The 23,413-nt window shown below is 38.3% G+C and overlaps 2 protein-coding genes across 5 annotated transcripts; both read left to right on the top strand.

Annotated features, from left to right (window-relative positions):
• Window positions 1–721: 721 nt before the first annotated feature.
• mcrs1 (microspherule protein 1) lies at window positions 722–7,944 on the top strand. Its single transcript, XM_079680116.1, has 14 exons — window positions 722–938; window positions 2,527–2,669; window positions 3,948–4,086; window positions 4,188–4,352; window positions 4,472–4,581; window positions 4,672–4,780; window positions 5,192–5,330; window positions 5,799–5,874; window positions 6,020–6,048; window positions 6,175–6,267; window positions 6,365–6,447; window positions 6,542–6,629; window positions 7,176–7,303; window positions 7,544–7,944. The coding sequence occupies exons 2-14, from the start codon at window positions 2,527–2,529 to the stop codon at window positions 7,628–7,630; spliced, it is 1,389 nt and encodes a 462-aa protein (XP_079536242.1). The 5' UTR covers window positions 722–938; the 3' UTR covers window positions 7,631–7,944.
• A 1,473-nt stretch (window positions 7,945–9,417) lies between these two features.
• Window positions 9,418–19,396, top strand: suox (sulfite oxidase). 4 transcript variants are annotated; one of them, XM_079682255.1, is made up of 5 exons: window positions 9,418–9,440; window positions 13,786–13,856; window positions 14,125–14,296; window positions 15,922–16,194; window positions 17,414–19,396. In XM_079682255.1, the coding sequence occupies exons 2-5, from the start codon at window positions 13,798–13,800 to the stop codon at window positions 18,635–18,637; spliced, it is 1,728 nt and encodes a 575-aa protein (XP_079538381.1). In that variant the 5' UTR covers window positions 9,418–9,440; window positions 13,786–13,797; the 3' UTR covers window positions 18,638–19,396. The 4 variants fall into 4 exon arrangements, with proteins under 4 accessions (XP_079538381.1, XP_079538379.1, XP_079538380.1 ...); XM_079682253.1 differs by lacking the exon at window positions 9,418–9,440 and adding an exon at window positions 10,669–10,852; XM_079682254.1 differs by lacking the exon at window positions 9,418–9,440 and adding an exon at window positions 11,860–13,051.
• Window positions 19,397–23,413: the final 4,017 nt, after the last annotated feature.

The following is a 23,413-nucleotide window of genomic DNA, read 5'->3' as shown; positions in this document are numbered from 1 at the left end:
TACTCTGGGTAAACCTGATGGAGCATCATACAAAAACATAAAACTATATGGGAAAAGTTTGGGATTCCTGGTGGGAAAAGGAAAAAAGTATAACCCTAAACTAAAGCCTACATTAAAACATTTCCTGTCTTGCTACAATTTTTCTATGATCCTGGTGGGGGTTATTTGATTATGAGAAAGTAGGACAAGCCCAAGACTTGATATTAAACAAAAGAATATGATTTTACAACTCCCCATTGCATATAAAGATAAGGAATGAAAAATAAATGTTAATAAACATATTAATTTATGTTAACATTTTGTATTGGTATTTACACATATGGTTACATTTAAAGCACTTTATAAAGTAAGGGTGGGGTTCAAAGTTACAAATGTTTTAACTTGGGCCATTAGTAATCAAGTCAATTTTATGTAGCCTATGTGTAGCCCAATATCATGAATCACAAATATGCCTAAATAATTCATCATAATTATAAAGTGTATGCTACTCTTTTAAATTAAATAAACAAAAAGGGGGAACGTGTAAATATTTGAACAAGAATAAAGCTTTTAAATGTGTAATTTAATAGCATTTTAGTACCAAGACATTGGCCCAAAATGCAAACAAGACTCATCAACCTTGGTTATAAATAGTTGGTTATGGATTTGTGTAGATTATGTAAATAGATGTAAAATATCAAGTCAGAAAACTGCTTTAAAGTTTGATTCAGACTCACTCTCCAGTCCAGAAGGAGGCAGTAATGCGCCGTCAAGGTGCTACAACCTCACAGGAAGAAAACAGACTAGCAGAGCAGCTAATGCTAACAGGAAAACGTCAAATTCATGTAGCCAGTTAGCCATGTAGCTAGCTACTGATGTGTTTGTAAAAGGCATACATAGACCATACAGACTCCAGCTAACGGTTCAAATACCAGAACGAAGGAATACAACGGGGAAAGGTGAGTCCCCAGACAGTGAAGCTAGTTGTGTTAGCTCTGGCTACGCAACTAACGCTAGCTCTCGTCAGAACGGTGTGTTTGCTAAGCTAATGCTAGTTAGCGAATGTTAACGAGCTTTATATTTGAACAAATTAGGTTATCTAACCGAACAGGATGCAGTGCAATATTGTCTGGACAAGTTCTCCATCTTGCCACAGTTCTTAAATTCTCACTAAAAATTACACATTGAAGGCAGAAAGCGATGCACGGTAGCTAACGTATGTAAACAAAGGCATTGCTAATCTGATTAGCCAGTCCTTTCCCCTGACTACCATAAACATAAACACAGGATCTACAATCTCAGAGTTGTTAAGTAATGTTGAGGATAATCAGTTTCATGCTGGGCCTTAATCCGTCTGTCAGGTTATAACTTTGACTCTATGTTTCCTTTTGAGCTAAAGTACAAAATATAATATCACAGTGTTGTTAAAATAATTAAAGCTACCAGAGAAAAGTACTCAGATTGTATGGAATACTCTGTTACAAGTCAAAGTTATACAATCAAATTGTTACTCAAGTGAAAGTACTACATTACTCCCATCAAAATATATTTTAATTACCAAAAGTAAAAGTACTTATCATGCAGATTTGCCCATTTCAGAATAGCTACAATGTTTTGATTATAATTATTGGTACATTTTTGTGTTTATCAAAGCTAGCAAAGTTGAATTACTTTGTATACTGCAGGGTAGATTCATTTAACAAAATCTGCAAAGTAACTAAGTTACTTATTAAATGTAGTGGAGTAAAAGTACATTATTTACCTCTGAAATATAGTAGGGTAGAAGTAGCAACAAATGGAAATACTCAAGTAAAATCCCTCAAAAATGTATTTAAGTACAGTGCTTGAGTAAATCTCAGTACTGATTTGAAGGTTTGTATGCAACCTGGAGGGAGTTAATGGTCCATGGACACTGGACTTATGTACTTAGTTACTTTACACCACTGTCTATATCTCACCACTTATAAACATTTCACTGTGTTTCATATATATATATATATATATATATATATGTAACATTTTGAGGGACGTGTACTTTACTTCAGATATCAATCATGTACTTTTTCTCCAGTACATGTATGTGATATTTTTTTTAACTTTGCAGATTTGGATTAATGAGGTGAAATATAATCAACACTTAACTATAAGACTTATGTTACAACTGGAGTAAATACACAAGCTACTCTGCAGCATCAACAAGTTATTAAAACTAGCTGCTCCTTAACCAGCTTCGAATAACACTTTAAATCAATAATTATAATCAAACATGTAATATATTATTCTGAAATGGACCAATCTGCATAATGAGTACTTTGAAATGTGGTAGTTTAAGTAGTATAATTTGATGCTAATACTTTTGTACTTTTACTTGAGTAACATTGCAATATTGATTGCAGGATTTGTACTCCTACTCTCTGGTATTTCTACGTACAAGATCTGAGTGCTTCTTCCACCTCTGGCCATAGAACATCTTGCCGTGTTGAAAGTATGTTCCTCTGAGCTGAGTCTGGACTATTTGCTGATGTGTTTCATGTTGTGGCTGAACAGATGCAGGCTGGCGACCCTGTAGTTGGTGTAGCTGGTGCTCAGAGTCGGTCGGAGGACGAAGAGTCACTTGGAGTCAAAGATGGGAAAAGGACTGCAACACAAGCATTTGGCAGCGGTGTTCCCAAACGCAGAAGTTCCTCAAGGTATACTTGTATATTGCATTATTCCATCATGTATGTGTTTGTTGGCATTAAGGCATAGTTGTGTTGTTTACTGTTAGTACATCTTTACTGTGTATTCCAGTGGTACATTATGCAATTGTTTAAACCAGGGGTCGGCAACCCCTGGCACGCGTGTCAGCATTGGCACGCGTGTCAGCATTGGCACGCGTGTCAGCATTGGCACGCGGCACCGTAACCAGTGGAACACTAGGAATAAGTGGAATAAGTGTGCAAAATATTTAAATTGTATTTTCGGATCCTGAACGAGACCGCCGCCAGAGCGCGTCTCCCTGTTACCTGCAGAAGGAAGCCATGCACGCAACGCAGCCCCGCTCTCTTTAACTCCAGGTGACATTCTGCCGCTTTCCTCCGTGGTGCAGTGCTGATCGTTTCACCACGGAGGAAAACACTTCACTAATTGCAGTACTCATAAGGAGCTGTACAAATGCCACAGTTTTTGCGTGGCTGTGTATTTAGTTGAAAGCCCAGTGGCGATCTGCTCATCTCTCATCGAAATAATATGCTACAAAGGGGCGGACTGGCCATCTGTGTGTTGAACTTTCCTGTCGGCTCCCAGACCGTAGTCGAGGAGGGCAGAAGCAACAAGCTTCAGGTTCAATAACCCACTTTAGCTTAAATGACTGGAGAGAGGCGAGCTCTTCTTGGGAGGCCGTTGCATTTATTTAGCTGTTCTTCTGTTTCACAAAATACATCACAGACCTCTGTTTTTCTGCTTCCTCATTTCACTTCCAGAAACAAACACATGTGTCACGTTCCCTCACTGTCGCTCTACCATCCACAAATACACATGCACAAGCCACACCCCTCTCTCTCTCTCTCTCTCTCTCTCTCTCTCTCTCTCTCTCTCTCTCTCTCTCTCTCTCTCTTAAAGGGACAGCGATCTCATCTCACTCTGCATGACCCTAATATGATAACATGTGTGCTCTGGAGAATCACAGAACGGACGATCGTCCTTATTATTATGCCGTTTAAACCAATTATTGTAATGTGTTTGTTAAATTCGGCCACATGTAAGTTGCGCTGACAGGTCCACACTGCTTCCACTGCAGCGAGGCTCCCCCGCCATCCTGCAGATAGTTGACGAGCGTCAAGCTCCTCAACCCCCCCCCCGTTGATAATTCTCGATCGTTGGCACGCTGATAACAATTTTTTTTTTAAATGGCACCTCATATCAAAAAGGTTGCCGACCCCTGGTTTAAACGGTTGCATTATAATTGTATTTATACAATGATGTTTTAGGTCAATAAAGAGGAAGAAGTTTGACGATGAACTGGTGGAGAGCAGTCTGGTGAAGTCTTCCAGCAGAGTCAAAGGCCCTCCTGTCATAGAGCCTATCCGCTTTTCAGGGAGTGAACCTTCATCCAGCGAGAAAAAGAAGGTACATAAGACTTTAGAAACCCAACACACCTTTGAACAATCTAGTGGCAAAGATGATAAGCCTACAGAGGTTTGATGAATATTTGTTTGTCCTTATGTTAGGTGACAAAATCAGGAACCTCTCTCTCACTGCCTCTCACCATGGTAGTCAACCCTGCCCCCATCACCAAAAGAGTAAAGAAAAGCAAGCAGCCTCTACATATTACTAAAGACTTGGGAAGATGGAAACCCACTGATGACCTGCTACTTATAAATGCAGTGTTGCAGGTGAGTAGTATTACGTTAACATCATTGTCCAATAAGATGGATAACGAATATATAAATAATAATTGTGACCAGTTTGTATGAATCAGTTTATGATCTAATGAGTCTGTATCTATCTCTAGACCACAGACCTAACCTCTGTTCATTTGGGGGTGAAGTTCAGCTGTCGTTTCACGTTGCGGGAAATTAAAGAGAGGTGGTACTCACTCCTATACGACCCTGTTATCTCAAAGTAAGTAACTGCTTTACCTTTCCCTCCATATTCTATGTCAGTGACTCAATTAAAAAGTAATTGAATTCTCTCTGTTGTCTCTCTGTTTAGGCTAGCATGGCAGGCCATGCGTCAGCTTCACCCAGAAGCCATTGCGGCAATCCAGAGCAAAGCTCTCTTCAGTCAGGCTGAGGAGGCCCTTCTGGCTAAGGTTGGCTCGGTAAGTGAAAGTGATACACTTAGCAATTGTTGTTTAATAAACATTGCACATATAGCATACTTTTTAAACGTTCTATAACGATGCATGGTGACATTGGCACTTCATTAGTATCAACAAATAAATGCTTTAATATTAAATATAGTCCAGAAATGTCATTAGAAAAATGTCTTCCAATATGAAGGCCCGATACATAGCGTACAAATAAGTGTGGCAATTTTTACCTATATCTAAGTTGAAGTTTTAGTAGGCATCATAATATGTTAAGTACACTATAAGAAAGACTTATATCCCTATCAGCCGTTGGCCAAAATTGGTGGGAAGGTATTTGCCAAAATGTAATATTGTACACTTTGGTAAATATCTGACTGCTGTATTCACGAGCGGTTTTGCTTTACATTTGTCACTGAACAGACCAGTCAGCCCAAGCTGGACGTGTTCCAGGAGCTTCTGAGCAAACAACCCGCTGTTTTTCACCAATCTCGCACCCCCAAGAGCCTGCTGGTACACTGGCAGCTGCTGAAGCAGTACTACCTACTGGATGACCAGAGCGGTGAGTAGAGAAACCTACACAGATAAATACCAATGTATCTTCAAAGCAATTAGTAATATATTACATTTTTATTTAGTAAAAATATATCTGCCAGCGAAACTGCAATAAGTCTATTTTGTGATTTGGGATATAGAAGGCACAGCTCTCAAAACTGATAGGAAATGTTCATTTTGGTTCAACATGCCTAATGATATAACTGCTGTAATTGTTTAATACACCTGCCAAGATCAACTCATAAATCTCAGCTCTTAGCTTTTTATTACACTTATAAAACATCATTGGCTCTTTTAAAAATGGCCAATGCCTCTCGGAAATGATTATTATAAAATCAGGAAAGCCAATACAGAAAATACCCTTTTTGAAGAGTCATGCAAAACTGAAAACTTAATTCAAGCCTCTTTGAGTCCTCAGTGTTGTTTTTCTATTCAAAGTAATTAATGAAGTAACTTTGTCATTTTTATGTTACAGTCCAGCCTCTCCCTAAAGGCGACCAGGTCCTCAACTTCTCTGATGCTGAACAGATGGTTGATGATGTAAAGCTAAAGTAAGATTTTGTGTATCTTGCATAAGATGGTATTGTTTGATAAGAAATACATGTTATCATCTTTTCACTAAAGTATTGTTATAAAGTATTGTTTGTGCATGAATTTTTGATGTTGATACGTTTTCCTTTGTGTCTCTTCACACAGGGAGAGTAGAGATGAGGTGTTGGAACACGGTAAGAAATTGGATTATGAAGAAACAAGATAAACACAATTCATCTAGCATGCATGACATCTTTGATCATCTTGAAACTGTTGACATAAATGTCCTTACCTCTGATTTACCTCTGTCTTTATTTCAGAGCTGATGATTTCCGATCGTCACCAGAAAAGAGAGATCAGACAGTTAGAGCAGGAGTTGCCTCGTTGGCAGGTCCTCGTGGACAGTATTACAGGTATGTAACCAATCCCAAACAGATGGCTTTCTAGGTAAATTAGTTTGTTACTAATCCAGTTTAGTTAACTCATTTGTGTTCGTCTGTGTGTCAATAGGGATGAGCATGCCTGACTTTGACAACCAGACACTAGCAGCGCTACGAGGAAGAATGGTCCGCTACCTCATGAGATCGCGGGAGGTAAGAAAAAAAACTGGAAGAGTGAGAGGGATTCCCATCTTTGATGATGTATTATCCCCATTATGCTATTTAACTTTTATTCATGTTCACACAGATTACATTGGGCCGGGCGACCAAGGACAAACCAATAGATGTGGATCTATCACTAGAGGGACCTGCCTGGAAAATATCAAGAAAACAAGGTGAACTAACTTGAACACTTGAAAGCAAAACCATTTTTCAAAACAACAAAAAACAGGGAAACATTTCCACAATTAAAGATTTTAGAGCATATGAACTATTTTAACGTTGCTAATATATTTAGTTATGATTTAAATTGAGATTGTTTAGCCCAATTATAACAGCATCAGTTCAATTTTTGAGTTTTGCAGGTTTTTTTTGCATTTGCATTGAGTTTTGTTCAGTCACTTCATGTGTGTTTGGACGAGATGTGGACTGAACATGAAAACAAAGTGACATTTGAGTTATCCAGACCACTGGCGCAGCACTGTATTTTGTCTTTTTTCATAGGTATTTCTTGCTGGTACTTGGCTGAATTTTTTTTCAAAAGGGAACATTAAGGGAACACATAAAGAAAAGTTTGAGAAACACAGCATTAGTCACAATAATGCAGAACTCCGAGGGGTTTTGAGTCCTTAAAGGTCACGGTCTTAAAACGTTTTGAATTAATTGTAACCAAACTACCCATTTAAGTCTGTGATCTGGATTTATTTTCTTTCTGTCTACAGGAATTATTAAATTGAAGAATAACGGAGACTTTTTCATCGCAAATGAGGGGAGACGACCCATCTACATAGATGGCAGACCGGTCCTGTCGGGCAACAAGTGGAAACTCAACAACAACTCCGTGGTGGAGGTGTGTGGGAAACGTTTCCTTGTAAAATACAACCTATTGCATTTTATTATTGAAAAATAAATCATTTCAAAGTATTCTTATCGAACACAGAGGACATAAACTTAACCCAATATGCACCAACAAAAAAAAAATCATGTTACATTTTGAAGTGCTATACTCCCTTCTAACTAGCAATGTTTCAATCTCTTATTGGTAAAGTTGACATCACATGGCACTAACGCACTGGATCTGTCTCTTTAGATTGCAGGTCTCCGCTTTGTGTTTCTCATTAACCTGGAACTCATCTCACTAATAAAAGCTGAAGCAGCCAAGATGGCCCCGCAGTGAATGTCCGCCCTGAACAGAAGAGTGAACATACAGGACATGACTAACTGGTTATCTCATGAAGCATTGTAATGCCACCACAAATCAGAGTGACAACGGCCATGTTAACTGAAATGTGAATTATTAAACTGACTACAGCTCAATCCTGGGGAAAGGTAGTAACAAGTGTTGCTTGTTGTTTGGACAGTTTCCATGTTGTAATGTAGACACTGTCATGGTAAAGCCTTTGTTTTGGTTTTTTTCTTACATTTTCAGAATATTGTATTTAAATTCTGTAGTAATACTTTTCAAAATATTAAACTTGTTTACACAAAGTTCTCAAGAGTCTAATCTACTGTTGAAACATCTAATTTCATTATCATTGCTGCAGCGTTGATTATGTAGTATACACTTTGCCAACAGGTACATCTAGAAAGCCCAGCACATGCAGTATAAGTGACAGGGATTCTCTACAGCAGCAATAGAAGCAAATACTCAGCAAATTATAAATTGTACTTTTGTGAAATGTATTTGTATTTAATCTGGTCAGGCTCAAACAATGATCACCTATCTCAGAGTACTCGGTTACAAAATAAAAACTACAAAAACATACACAAATCCAGGAATGGCTTAATTTCGACTTTCGGGACATCAGATGGGACAACTTTTTTTTCCTAAAATACAATTTAATATATATAAAAACAAAGCTGTAGTTATAGTCAAAATTGAGTTGCACGCAGGTTGCACCCAACTGCATACCATTTTTCTTGAACACATATTTATTAAAGGTGTGGTTTACATGTCTGTGGCTTAGTCTTTACATATGTAACAGATCAGTTTTTAACTGAGAGCTAAAGGAAGTGCATTGTCAGTGAAATGTGTCAATGAGCGACAGGATGTTCTGATCCATTGCACAAACTTTATTTAAAAAAATAAATAATTGTATTAAGAATCCCCATCACTTTTTATTTAATTAACAACTATTCTATCTTGGTCCCACAAGACAAGCCCTTCCAAAACAACACTTGACAATCAACAAAACAGAAGTAAATAAAAAATTAAGAGAAAATACGATAGCTCACATTCATATGCACATTACTATTTTTGTTAAGCACAACATAAATCAACCTTCACATGAAGCTGTCAGAGGGTGGTTGGGTCACTGTAAAAGTTGGAAATATCGTCACCAAAACACAGACGATGCAGTCCAGTGAATCTGTTGTAACCATAGAAACTCCATCCCAACTCAATATATGCCACAGGTTATGTTTTGACTGGATCCCCCAAACATGGCACGGCTCACACAAGCAAAGTTTAAACAAGAAAAACTGACAAGCCTCTGCCACATTTTACACAACAGTGGTCAAATCCAAACAAAGCCACACTTCTTTTGTGACATTCTGCTCATCTGTATGTCATTTTGGGTGAGTAGCAAAGAGAGAGAGAAGAAACTCAAGTCACTGCAGCTATTGTTAAAAAACAAGGTAGTAGCAGAAGTAGACCTTATAAAGAGAATGTATGACAATTCAAGGACAAGAAAAAGCAGTGAATACAGGGAGGGAGGGTTCAATTGCGCATGCATGTGTTTCTATTTAAAACACAGGAACACTTGCATGCTATGAGCTTGCATCAACACATTATTTGCTCCAACACAAATAATATAATTATATATTTATACCATATAGGGGAGAAGGGGGTAAATTGAGCCAGTGGGTAAATTGAACCACCCCCTGTAACCAGGCAACGCCTTATAGTTGTAATCAAGTGACCAGAGATTATGCAAGCTCCACCCATTTCTCATTGCCTGTGAAAGAGAGATACTCATTGTGGTCTGGTAAGTAAACATTTTTACAAAAAAACGTTTTTCGCTTGCCAAAGTAAATGTTCTAGATGTCAGCTATATCGGCTGTCATGTCAAAAGGCGTATTAAACCATGTGAATCATTAAGCTAAAGCTATGGGGTAAAGTGAACCATGGGCCTTGGGTAAATTGAGCAAGTTTTTCAATGGAGAAATTAATGAAAGTAGGGCAAGTTGATAATAGGAGCTCATTGTAGGCTACATTTAAAGTTGAATTTACTCTGTGTTTGATTGGTAAGATGTATGAAACCATTTGTGTGATTACTTTTCCTTTTAACATGTTAAAATAAAATCAATCAATGAAATCGAAATTTATATTAAAAATATTTGAAAAACTAAGCTTGTATTTGGTTTGTTATTTATTGTTTATACTTACCTTTAAGATTTGTTGTAGGTATGCCCAGGTTTGAACAGGTATGCACAGGTTTGAACCGTGGTTCAATTTACCCCCTGACCTGGGGCAAGTTGAGCCACAATAATTCTTTTTTTTAAAGAAGTAATATTTTCACTGTCCTTGATCAAATATGAATTATTATCATTGCCATTGATAGGAGACATCCTGAATTACAGGTGTGTGTTTTCATTTTTACTATGTGTAATTTCTCCTTGCTTTAGAGGACAGCATAACTAAAAAATGGCTCAATTTACCCCACTCTCCCCTACTGATATACTAATACAAAATTAGTAAAATGTGTTAGTATGAATACTGGAAAGCCCTGGGGCAAAAAGCCCTGCTGTTGGGTAAATGTTTTAATATGTAAGAAAGTGTATTAGGGTTGCAAGAATATGAGTACGTTTTTTATTGAACTTTTTCGAAAATACAGTCTTATTTTAAATAATGACCTTTAGGCTCGAAATTGTCCTCGCCATTTCAATTTTATTCTCCAAATAATATTGAATTATTCTTCTGCTCATTTCAATGTTAGATTCTACACTCAAATTGCCACAGACCAGTGACCATGCCAGTGACAGATATTCACTTCAAATACTAGTACAGATTCAGATTATGGTACTCGTTGCTAATGTTTCCTAATGAGCCGCCCTTTATGGTTATTGAAATAATGTGGCTGTAAATGTGATTAATAATTAACAACTACAATAGATTTGTAAGAAATTGAGACTACTTTGTTAGATGGATTAGATAAAGCTTGAAATCCTTTCAGATTAATGATTTGATGCAGGTTTTATATGTATTTGCTTCGCCTGTTCTGCAGAGAGGCGTTTGGTGTCCACCTCATGCAGTGAATGGTTCACATTTGACTAACGTTGGTTGTCTTGAACGCAGCTCGGTCAGTTATTGTATAACAGTTCAAAGCATTCATTTCGTAATCCCGGTTGTGAATCGTGGAGAGCAGCCGAGTTCAAGCAGGCGACTGACTAAACAGAAGTGAGTAACGATTGTGTTTTAATATGAGCAATCGGAAACTATCTTTCACGTTGCTTCTTCTTATGAACTCATCTGAGTAAGGGGGCGAAGGCGGACATGCTAACAGTGCTAATTTGAATGTTAGCTAAATGAGGTGTGAGGATAGTGATGGTGACCTGTGTCAGGGTAAAAGTTTATAGCCAATGTTTACCAATGTGTTGTTATTCATAATGTTTCTTAATCTGAATTGGTTTTGTAATGTGTTCACCTCGGCAGAGCCCTCACTGTGATGTAGCTAACACAAAATATGACAGTGGGGAAATGTTTATGTGGAATATTTAGGGCTGTCCTTTCCTACACCAAATAAATAAGAAATGCTTAGTCGACTAACACTTACTTTTTGTGTCAGCTAATCAAATAGTTTATTAATATACATGTATGTATAACTGAGAAGACTCAAGGATCAGGAAAAGATACCATTTTAAATCACTTTCTTACGAGAGATGTGCTAATACGTTTTTTGTTGATGTTTTTTTGTTGTTGAAATAAGCAGTGGTGGAATGTAACTGAGTAGATAATACTCAAATTATGTATTTTGCGGTACTTTACTTGAGTATATCTCCATTTTCTGCCCCCTTGTACTTCTACTTCACTGCATTGTCAGAGGGAAATTTACTTTTCCTGCACTCTATTTATTTGACACTTGTAGTTACTTTTCCCATAAATACACGTGTTTTATATTGTAAAAACACTTGTATGTCTTTTTCTAATGATAAAACAGAATCATATAATATTCTATAATAATATTACGCTTTTATAGTACTTTTATTATTGATACTTGAGTACATTTAGCTGATAATACTTCTGTAATATAACTTAAGTAACATTTTCAACTCAAGACTTTTATTTGTTATAGATTATGTTTAGACTGTGGTATTAGTACTTTTACACCACTGGAAATAAGTCATTCAGTTTACAAAAAAAGAATTAGAAATATGAATGTTGTAACCACATAGGAATTCAAATGGTATTGCTGGAAAGGAATATCACCAAAATACCGTTTTATACCATTGATTATGTGTTCAGTTGTTACATTGATGTTACAATTCACGATATGTAGCAAAAACGTGTTTAAACTTTGTTTTTCCTTGAGATTTTTGTTACCATGTGAATTATAAAGTGCTGCCATCTGCTAAAGAAGTTTTTGGTAAACAAAAGCTTAATTTTGGCGACTGACCGATTAGTTTAATAGACAAATCTCCAAAACTGAGTTGCTTAACGAATAATCATTCAAAAGCTTCAATTTAAATTGTGTGTTTACCAAACAGGTTCTCATAATTTTCATGGTAAAAGTCAGTCGGCATTAAAAAATTACTTGCTGAGTAAAGAAAACCTAACTCAACTGAGACCAAAACGATAAATTAGTTGACTGATTGACAAAGATCAAACAATTATTTCAACATTATTTTGAGTCAGAAATATTGAGAAGCAGCAACAGTAGTGCAATCCTATCCAAACAGTAGCAGATTACCATTTCACCTTCTGAACTCCTGGACTTTTACTGGCACTCGTCTGGCTGCTGGCTGGCGTACTGAGGTGGTAAAAGCTGGTTTAAGATAACCCTGAGTAATCTTAAGAGACACTTTTGACTGATAAGACAGGTGTGATTGAATGTTAAAGCAGAGCTTTGTTTAATGTGTTAGTAAGATTTTCTCTGTTCACCAAACTACTGAGAACACATTTATATTTAGATGCTTTACTTATTTTCTCATCCAAGAAAAGTGTGTGCTTCAGGTTTTGGTCCGGTGCTCCTGTAATCTGTTTCCTTTGACCTGTAAGTTAGTCAGTCATATCTTTTCTTGTAAAGCAGCCCTCCCCAGAGATGTTTTCCTTAAAGCTTAATGACATTGTGTCACTTGTTTAATACTGGGGTAACGTTCTTCTTTTATTGTCAAAGCATCAAAGTATTACCAACAGAAGAACACAGGGTACAGTTGGTTTCTTTATTGTATGCATGACCAACCTTGGTCACTAAAAGGGAGTTACACATCCACCAACATGTCTGAGGTCAGAGAAAAGTGAAACTGAAGCCCAGCCCTCTCTCTGTTCACGCCCCCCGAGCTGGTTGGTCAGTTCAGGAGGAGTTTTAAGGTGAACAGCTTCATTTTGACATTTTCCCCTAACACATGTTGGCTGTAAAGACAGAGAAGGATTGGTGAGGTATGCTGAAAATAAAAATGGTATATCAGACTCTACTTAGCCTTGAAGTAAAAATGTTTTACACACATTAGCCTTTTTGTGTTCACCAGCTATTCTATGTGACGTCCACTGTGTCCTGACACAGCAGAGACAGAGCTTGTAACCTGTACGACTGTTGGACGTCTGAAACTCTGATCTACTGTGTTCATCTGTAAAGTCCAATGTCGTTAATGATAGCATTGCTGAAGATAGTCCAAAGTAATCCATGTTTCTCAAAGTCCAAGCGTTTTAAATGTTTTGCTTTGTCATTCAACAACGTAAAGCTATTCTGTTCAATATGAGGAGTTATGGTGAAGGGCAGAAGATGACCATATTTTAAAGGCTGAAAACATTAGAATTTAAAAAATAAAAAAGTCTGCAAAAAGTTTATCAATGTGTTGCCCTGTCGTTTGATTCAACGATTATTTGACAAATTGTTGCAGGTCGAATAGTTATTTTTTTTATAACTTGGAAAAGCGCTCTAAAAAATGTAATTCACCGTAATCTTGGTGGTAAAGCAAGCATTAGTCGGCGGCCAGATGACCGTAAATATGTTTTTTATGAATTTTGAGTTTGTCTGCTCTTCACTAGAGGTTCCTGCACTACACTAGTTCTGGTCTGCACTCAAAGGGGTTAACATATTAATTATCTGATAGATATGCTCTGTTTATTTCACTGTGAATTAACCTTTTTTTCTTATCTCAATTTCTTCCCAGTATACCAGTACAATGCTGCTCCTCAGACGCTGCCACAGCCTGATTAGATTTGGACCTCTCAACACTCAAAGGTACACTGCGTTATTATACTGTTGGCATTCACTGGTTCTTCACTGTCAGCAGCTAGGTTTGGTCTGTTCTCCACCTGGTCAAAGGTTAAATAAAGGAAACTAAAACAGCAAACTCAAGCTGTGTTTGAGCAAAATAATAGATATTCATTCCCTTTTTTATCTTTTATTTAGTCAATATTTTTGTTATCCTTGAACATTCGGTTGAACACAATAATGAGGTTGGTTTGATCTGCGTAAAAGTCACATTTGTATTTGTTTAATTTCACAGGCATCAAGTGACCCCTGCTGTAGTGTCGTGTGCAGTTCGTCTATGGAGCAGCAGCAGTGAGGATGGGGGGTCCTACCAGCGCGCCCACGGTCCCAGATGGAGACATGGCCTGGCAGGACTTCTGGCTGGTACCGGGGCTGTCCTGGCTTATGGCCTCCACCACCACCACAAGGTTAGGAGGAGAACAGATCTTTAAAGACGATGTTTAACTTCTTTAGCTTTCCCTAGGCAAAGTATATCAAGCATCTTTTCCTTTGATTTCTAGACCAGGGGTGTCAAACTCAAGGCTTGGCCCGCGACCTCGTTTTATGTGGCCCACAAGAACTTGCAAAGAATATAATATACAATACAATTGGTGTAATTGTTGAATATTTGCTCTTCAATTGTTTGCCCTAGATTTCTGATTTCAGATGTAGTTATTTATGAAGTTATTACCAGAACTGATAATAATCCAATGCAGAGCCAATAATGTAATATAATACATTATTTCATATATATTATATATTTATATGTGTATATTTATATTGTCTTAAACTTACAACCGGCCCTTTGAGTGCAACCATAATGCTAATGTGGCCCGCAATGACATTTTGTTTGACACCCCTGTTCTAGACTAAAGAAATTGAAACATGATAAGTATCATACTTTTTAAATATTAATTAAAAAAAAAATATATATTAACCAGGTGAAGATTCATCATACATCTGGATCCGTATCATGCCACTGCTGCTCTGCACTTGCTGCACTTCTTTGCCACATACCTTACTTTAATGAATCATATGTGGATCTCTAGAGCAACACAGTTTAGATGTGTTAATGTAGTACAAGGTGGAATTTAATAACACATTTAGGATTTGGCCACTTTAAACTGTCTTAGAGGAAAATAATTGACACTACACCCCCTTAAAGTGAGGGCCTCCATCTGTTGGTTTGCAATGCTCAGGAGCGTCTGTCAGCTCATTTGTCAATTTTCACTCCCACATCTTTTGTTACTAAACGTGCAAACATGCTTAGCACACATCCTGTGTTTAGCTGGTTGCAACATTTCTTTAGAAGATGTAAATAGTTCAGACTTGAGAACACTCAATCAGAAATCTGATTTGAAATGTTTGTTATGTATAAACACAGATAAATACCAAACATTTACTTTGACATTTGCCACGTGTGTCCACAGGGATATTGCATTACAGTAAATGTTATGTAATTTAGCTCACACTTGTTATCCAAAGCAACCAACGATGACTTCAATAAACTATATTCGTTTTTTGTTTTTTCCTCTAATATTTTTCTAAATAGGATTGTTTACACTTTGTGACTTAATCCACATTTATTTTAGTTCCATGTATCATACCACATAAGAAATGAGCTCCCTAGTATCGACCCAGAGTTTATGATATGCTTCTCCTAAGGTTTCAGTATAATGTAACATTGCTCTCAGTCTGTATGTTGTCTACAGAGGCTGTTCAGATAACAGGGAGCGCCGCTAAAGATAATCATAGCGTCAGGTTAAACACACCTAGCACAGTTCTGTCGCCGTGTGCAAACATGAGAACAAACACTGCTGTTTCCGCCCATAAAACTCTGGGCATAAAAGTGACAAATAATGACAGTAACAAAGTAAACACAAACTAATCCAGGTGACCTCTCAATCACAGTTGTACTGAGCAAGAGGATTTTTTGCAACATGCTCTCTACAATTCTTCTAAACTGGATTATTAGTTTCCAGTCAACTTGTTTTTCAAATGTAATTTTTGAAGGATAACACAATGAATGTATCCTCTTTCCTCTCCGGTGCAGGCTGAGCAGCAGGACTCCAGCACAGTGCAGACCATAAAGAAGACCTCAGCGTTTCCTATCATCAGTCAGGAGGAGGTGACCACTCACCGCTCCCTGGAACATGGCATCTGGGTCACGTTCAAAGGAGGCGTCTACGACATCACTGAGTTCGTGGCCATGCACCCTGGAGGGGATAAAATCTTGCTGGCAGCAGGGGGAGCTCTTGAACCTTTCTGGGCGCTGTACGCCGTACACAACCAGGAACATGTGCTGGAAATGCTCTCAGAGTATAAGGTGGGTCCATTCATGGTTTCTGTTAATAGTTTACCTAAAAAAAGTTGTGTTCACCAAAATTATAAAAGAAAAAAGACACAACTATCTTCTTAAACCATGAGTATTGTAAGTCTAATGACTGTAAGTAAAAAAAGAAGCCCAGCATATTGAATATAAAACCAGTAACTATTGGCAGGATATAAACATGGGAGTATCACCAGACAGGGCGTTCATCACAAAGCCACCAACGCCAAACAACGAGCCAATTTTGGTTAGTCTGAGATTTGCAGCTACAATATACTCAAGACCATTAACTTTCAACTGTCCCTGACTTACTGATTTTAACCATGTAACATACCAAAGGCACCTTCACCGTGCAATATAAGTAAAAGAGTAGAAATACTCTAAATATATGAGCCATAGAAAAGAATATGGTATAAACTTTAATAATAATAATAATGGATTACATTTTTTAATTAGAGCGCTTTTACAGGTGCTCAAAGCGCTTTACAATTACATATTACACATATCAGACATGTAAATGTCAATACTGTGGACATTACCCACAGGAGCAAATGAGTGTCTTGCCCAAGGACACAACGGCCTAAATATTATTTCTGAGCTTGTCGCTTGAAAACATCCATCACAGTTTACTGACACAAGGACAAGATACTAAAGTGTTTGCAAGCCACAATACACATACAAATAACATCCCCTTAAGCAATTATTTATTATACAAATCCATTAAAAATGTTGCTGTATCTTTGAGAAATAGAACATTTTGAAAAAAGCCAAACTAATTAGTTTGAAGGGGATGTTGAATTTATCCTGAGATGAACTTCTCATTTATTTTTGTCTGTCGCAGAAGACGCATATGAAAAGGTCTACTGCGTACTGTATACTGAGGAGCAGCTGTAGGCTAAATACTGGCACTCTGCAAGCTGTCATTAGAAACAAAAACACTTGCTCATGTCCAATCCAAGTCACTCATCTGGAAAAACTTTAAAAAAACCTTTTAATAAGATTAAATAAGGATATTTAATGATAAAATTGTAAAAGCAAGAACCCTGAAGAAGGCTTGCTTGTGCTCATACACTTGGGTTGTTAACAAAGTTCTACGTCTTCAAGCATTATATATGTTTCCTCGAATTTAAGCGAAAACAAAAAAACATCTGACCGAAGGCTTTTCAACTTTTTGCCATAAGAGTGCCAAATAAAACTCCTCTTTGTTTAACACAAGGTTGGAGAGCTGAGTGCAGAAGATGTGAAGAAGCAGAAGGCTATCAAGACATCAGACCCTTACTCTACGGACCCCGAGCGCCACCCTGCCCTGCACATCAACAACCTGAAGCCCTTCAACGCAGAGCCGCCTCCTGAGCTCCTCTCTGACAGCTTCATCACCCCCTCCGCTATCTTCTTCAAAAGGAACCACCTGCCCGTCCCCCAGGTGGACGCGGCTTCATATCAGCTGCACATTGAGGGGCTACCTGGCGGAGTGCTGACGCTCTCTTTAGAGGAGTTAAAGACTCGATTCCCCAAACACACCATCACAGCCACGCTGCAGTGTGCCGGTAACCGCCGCTCAGAGATGAACAAGGTGAAGCAGGTGAAAGGGCTGAACTGGGGCATCGCTGCGATCAGTAACGCCACGTGGGGGGGGGCGAGGCTCAGAGACGTGCTGCTGGCCGCTGGTTACTCGCCCGATGTGGCTCAGCGGGCTTTCCACGTTCAGTTTGAAGGACTGGACAAAGACGTGACCGGGACGACATACGGTGCTTCCATCCCTCTAAACAAGGCCGTTAATGAGGAAGGGGATGTCCTGCTGGCTTATGAGATGAACGGCCAGGATATCCCCCCCGACCACGGCTACCCGGTGCGTGCCGTGGTGCCCGGCACAGTGGGCGCACGCAACGTGAAGTGGCTGGGGAAGATCATAGTGAGTGCAGAGGAAAGCAGCAGCCACTGGCAGCAGAACGACTACAAGGGCTTCTCCCCCGGGACGGACTGGGACACGGTGGACTTCAAGTCGGCTCCGGCCATTCAGGAGCTCCCCATCCAGTCGGCCATCACCGTGCCGACAGACGGGGCCGTGGTGGACCGCAGTTCTGAAGAGGTGACCGTGAAGGGGTACGCCTGGAGTGGAGGGGGCAGAGAGGTGGTGCGTGTCGATGTTTCTCTGGATGGAGGGAAGACGTGGCAGGTGGCCCAGATGAGGAGCAGTGAGAAGGGACAAGCCCCCGAACCCTCACCCCCCCCGGGACGGGCCTGGGCCTGGAAGCTGTGGGAGGTGACGGCACCTCTTCCTGCCGAGGCTCAGGAGCTGGAGATAGTTTGTAAAGCGGTTGACAACAGTTACAACATGCAGCCAGACACCGTTCCTCCCATCTGGAACCTGAGGGGGGTCCTGAGTAACGCCTGGCACAGAGTGAAGGTAGAGATCAGAGAAGACGAGAACGAGGAATAGACTCCGTGGTTTCATCCGTTTTCACAATCCAAAAGGTTTACGCTTGAAAAGGTTATTTAAATCTGTCACTTGTACTCGGCACAGAAGTGATGGAGGGAAATACGTTTTCATAGACGCATAGCTTTGAAGTATTTATGCAAGTGTTGCTTTTGAGATTTGCGTTAATCTGGAACGAAGCTAAAGGCTTACATTTACCAAAACATGTCCTGTTTTATCGATTGTTGATTCACTTTGGTCTTAAGGGGAACATGCTCATTCTCTGGTCTTTTAGAAAAGAAAACATATTTCTATGTATTTTTGTAATTGGTATATTGCATCGGTTGAATTAATTGTGTGGTTAACATAATTTAAAAGCCTTATTTAAAATAATATTCTGATATCTAATTGAAATGTATACACATTCTAAGTGTATTATAAAGTCATTACTTTAAATGCTTGATATTAGAGTTGTATGTTCACAAGAGTAGAACTGAAACTAATATAATTTGGGAGCATTGTTTATCTGCCGCTGTGGCATTGCTGACCTTGGGAATAAACTATTTAATAACTTTTTTATGGGAAAAACCATAAAAAAAAACCCATCATCCGTTCAGTCAGTGGAGCTGCCCTCCAAGAGCTGCAGCTCAGAGCAGCTGTGTTTATACTACGACGCTACAGAAGAAGGGCGCTTCTGGACCACAGTTTAGACTACACTGTGTTTTGTGTCAAATGTAGATTATCGTTGAAGATGATAAATAAAGAGCTCTAATTTTACACTGACATACTTCTCTTGTGTCCATTGTTGCTTTGTGCTAAAAGGTGGTAAAGTTATTTTCCTGTATGTCAATGTCATACAGCACTAATTATTAGATAACAGCATCTATTTTCATTTGAACACATTAGTTACAAATACATTTAACTAGATTTTAGAGCTGCAACGCATAGTTGATCCACAGAAAAACAATCCCCATCTAAAATGTAATCATTAAAGTAATTATTCATGCAAAAATAGCAGAGCATTTTGATTGAAGAATATTGATGTCCCTACTCTTCCCTGTTTTATTTCATATAAAACTAAAGGATATATCGAGAGTATAGAAGAAAGATGAATTGTTGATGAAAATAATTGTTACTGGAGATCCTGACTGCAATTAAACCACTGTTTTTGATAAAGCATGTTAAATCTGATTCTTCTAAACGGGTTATTGTAATTAGGAACGCATTAATACAATTACTTAATAAGGTATTTAGTATCAGATCCCCTTGTAGGTTTGCTTATAAACTAGAAAACTGCTGGAGTTGTGGGACTGATAATGGTTCATCTTTACCGGTGTTCTTTGTTTGCTCACTCTGAATTCCGGGTCACTTCAGGTTAGCGTTCAAAAGCCTCTCAGTAGAAATTAGGAACGTGGCTTTCACATGTTGGTGATACATTATTTGAAAGCGGAATTTTACTTTGCTTAACATCAGGATGCAGTTATTTTTTGCGGACAACTCTGCAGTCTCTTTAAGTCTGAATTTACGAAGTGATTCCTTAAGGTGGTAAGAGAGGAAACAGGATATGAAGTGACTCAGACAGACATCTGAAAAAAGAGATTGCAGCTGGTAGGAAGGTGAACAGGAGGGAGGAAGGGAGGACAAGTCCTTGTAAAAAGATGAGCTGTCATGTCAGGACATATGATTTAGAGATATAAAGGAATGCATTCATTCAAATATGTAATTCTAATCCCCATATTTTGAGTAACCGAAACTACAATGAACTATCCCATATTCAGGTGATTTTTTGGCCAGGGTTGGATTAAGCAGATAAGGATGTTCTCCTGAATTATGTTTCCTCTGACTTCATATAATCATACAGTTGTATTCCAGGACTTTCCATGCATGATGAGTAGCTGTGAGACTCATTTGTTTACTAGCATCCTGTAGCTTCTGACCCAGCGGGAAGTTGTTTGTAAATCCCGTTTCTTATAAACTGGTCATTGTGATCTGTCTCTGAGTCAGAAATGACAAAAAAAATCCGGTAAGCAGAAATTGTGTCGAAAAAATAAAACATTTATATGATTGGGCAGTCAACCCAGACAGTTAACATTTATTTATTTAGCTGGTTTCAGACTTTTGACGCTGCTATGAGTATGTGTTCAGTGAAGAGCAACCATGCACTATACTCACTAAGTCTTAGGAGGGAATGACTGAAAGCAAGGAAAAGCAAAGTCTGCACAAAATAAATAAAGACATATCCGCTAACTTAAGTAGAAGATGAGACATTAAACATTTGAAGCATTAAAGTGAATAGTTTGGACTTAGTGTTCTTCTTGCTCTGTTTGCCCTTTGTTGACTCAAACATAGAGTGGATTTTCAGATTTCCAGTTAAGGCATCAAAAATAGCCTTTATTGTACTCCCACATTTCTCTCCTTCCTCCTTTCTGTTCCTTTATTTCTTTGTTGTTTACTAAAATCAGTGTCATAACAATGACACAATACATTAGAAAGGAAACAGATGGCTTTTGTTTTTATTTCTCTCTAGGTCAGCAAATACACAGGCTTGTATCACATTGGTGGTAAATGCAAACCAGTGCACTTTCATCTCTCTGTGTGGTACGTTGTGATACAGTGAGGAATTTGCAACATGTAGACTGGGAAAATGATCAAAGAGATATACAAGAAAAAGCCAAATATAATTGTTTCGATGAGTAATTCTTAGTTTATTGTGAATTTGTACATGAATCCCAAAGGGCCTTAAACACCTACTGTACCTTTAGGAGTTGGTTTCCTGTGTTTTAGACAGAATTAAAGGTATTTATCTTCACTGAACTTGATTCAAGTTCAAATCTATTGTTGGTATGTTGCCCCAGGTTAAAGTTTGAGGAAGTACCATCATTCACTCACATCTTGAGACCAGCTGCCCTGCTGTAACATAATGCTAATGCTGCTGTAACATGTATACACCAGAAGAACCACACAACTGCCTGCGGTCGTCCTATCCACATTTTGCAAATATAACGTACAAATGTCCCAATACAGTTTCATTGTAAGACACGCTTTAGTCATCCACAACTTAATCATTATGAATTCTGTAGAATGTAATGTTGCTTTGGGTTTAAAATCATATTTGTATAAAATCTACACAACTGCAATTTGATATAAATGTATACAAAACCTGCAACAATCAGGAATTAAATGTGGAGTCAGCCAAATCATACATTCTAAAATAGGTTCTTGCCGACAAAAGTTTCTCCAACATTATAAGCAACTTTCTTTTGATTATGTGGCAGAATGGTAATATATAAGCAGTTATAAGGTTGCATCTCTAATTGTTTTTGACAACTTTAACTATATTGAATACTAAGACTCAAGAAATGTACTTAAAGCTAGGTGGTAGAAATACCACACAATAAGCTGATAAACACATTTGGCATTCAGACACAGAGCAATGCAATATTTGTCATGTTTTCTGGCTACCTGACACACGTAAGTCCCATATTCACTCACTTACGTCAACTCATAAGAAACATATCTGGTTGTTTTGTTGCTAGATGCTTTCACCTGCTGGTCTCTCAGTGTAAGAAGTGCTGGTGGTAGCTGGGAGGTAGCTTTTGGCCTCTGGAAAAAGAGTTGTTGAGAGGGACAACACTGAATCTGTACATTTGTGGACTGTAAAACCAAGTAAATTAGCTTAAATAATAATTATAGTACAAATAATTCTCTGTTGGTTCACCATGGGAAACTTGATTTTAATTTGATCTTATTAAATGTATAGTGGTGTGGGACATATAAGTCTTTACAAATCCCATTTGTTTAACACAAAGGGAAAACATGATCTGTCCTCTGTCGTCTGTCAGCAGGGATGGGTCAAAAGATGGCTCAGTTTGTGTTTGAGGAGTAAACATAAATATTTGTCTCGGATGGGATAGATGTGGGGACAACAGGAATTTGTAAGTGGAGGGTAAGGCTCCTTTTGTGGTTTAGGCCCATAATTTAACTGCATTCAATACATACCTGAAGGACATTGAGTTCTGTATCGACACCAGGGAATCAACAACAAACCTGATGACGCTGAGTGAGTCAAATGGAAATGTTTCGTCCACAGCACTGAGACTGCTCTTGGTAAGGTCTTCAATGACATCCACTTAAACACAGACAATGAAAAACAACAAAGTAAGTTACCATAGCTATACAGATGACATTTACATTTACATACACTTTTCAACAGGAGACTATGCTCCAATTCAAAGTAAGTGCATTGAAGAAATCAATGACTGGACGTGTCAGAACCTTTCTCCAATTAAACAAAGACAAAACTGAGGTAATGGTTTTTGGAGCTAAGGCAGAACGTATAAAAGTTAGCGCTGAGCTTCAGTCTGCAATGTTCAAAACAACAGATAAAGCCAGAAATCTAGGTGTAGTCATGGACTCTGAGTTTCAACAGTCACATTAAAACAGTTACTAAATCAGCTTACTATCACCTAAAGAACATATCTAGGATTAAAAGACTAATGTCACAGCAGGATTTGGAAAAACTTGTCCATGCTTTTATCTTCAGTAGACTGGACTACTGTAATGGTGTCTTCACAGGTCTCACTAAAACATATATTAGAAAGCTGCAGCTGATTCAGAACGCCGCTGCTCGAGTCCTCACTAACACTAAGAAAGAGGATCACATCACTCCAGTTCTGAAGTCTTTACACTGGCTTCCTGTGTGTCAAAGAATAGATTTCAAAAATACTGCTACTGTTTTATAAAGCTTTGAAGGTTTAGGCCCAAAATACATTTCTGACCTCCTGCTAAATTATGAACCAT

Source organism: Notothenia rossii (genome assembly GCF_949606895.1).
Source record: "Notothenia rossii genome assembly, chromosome: 5".
Taxonomy (NCBI): Eukaryota; Metazoa; Chordata; class Actinopteri; order Perciformes; family Nototheniidae; genus Notothenia; species Notothenia rossii.
This window is presented reverse-complemented; position numbering and strand designations above follow the sequence as displayed.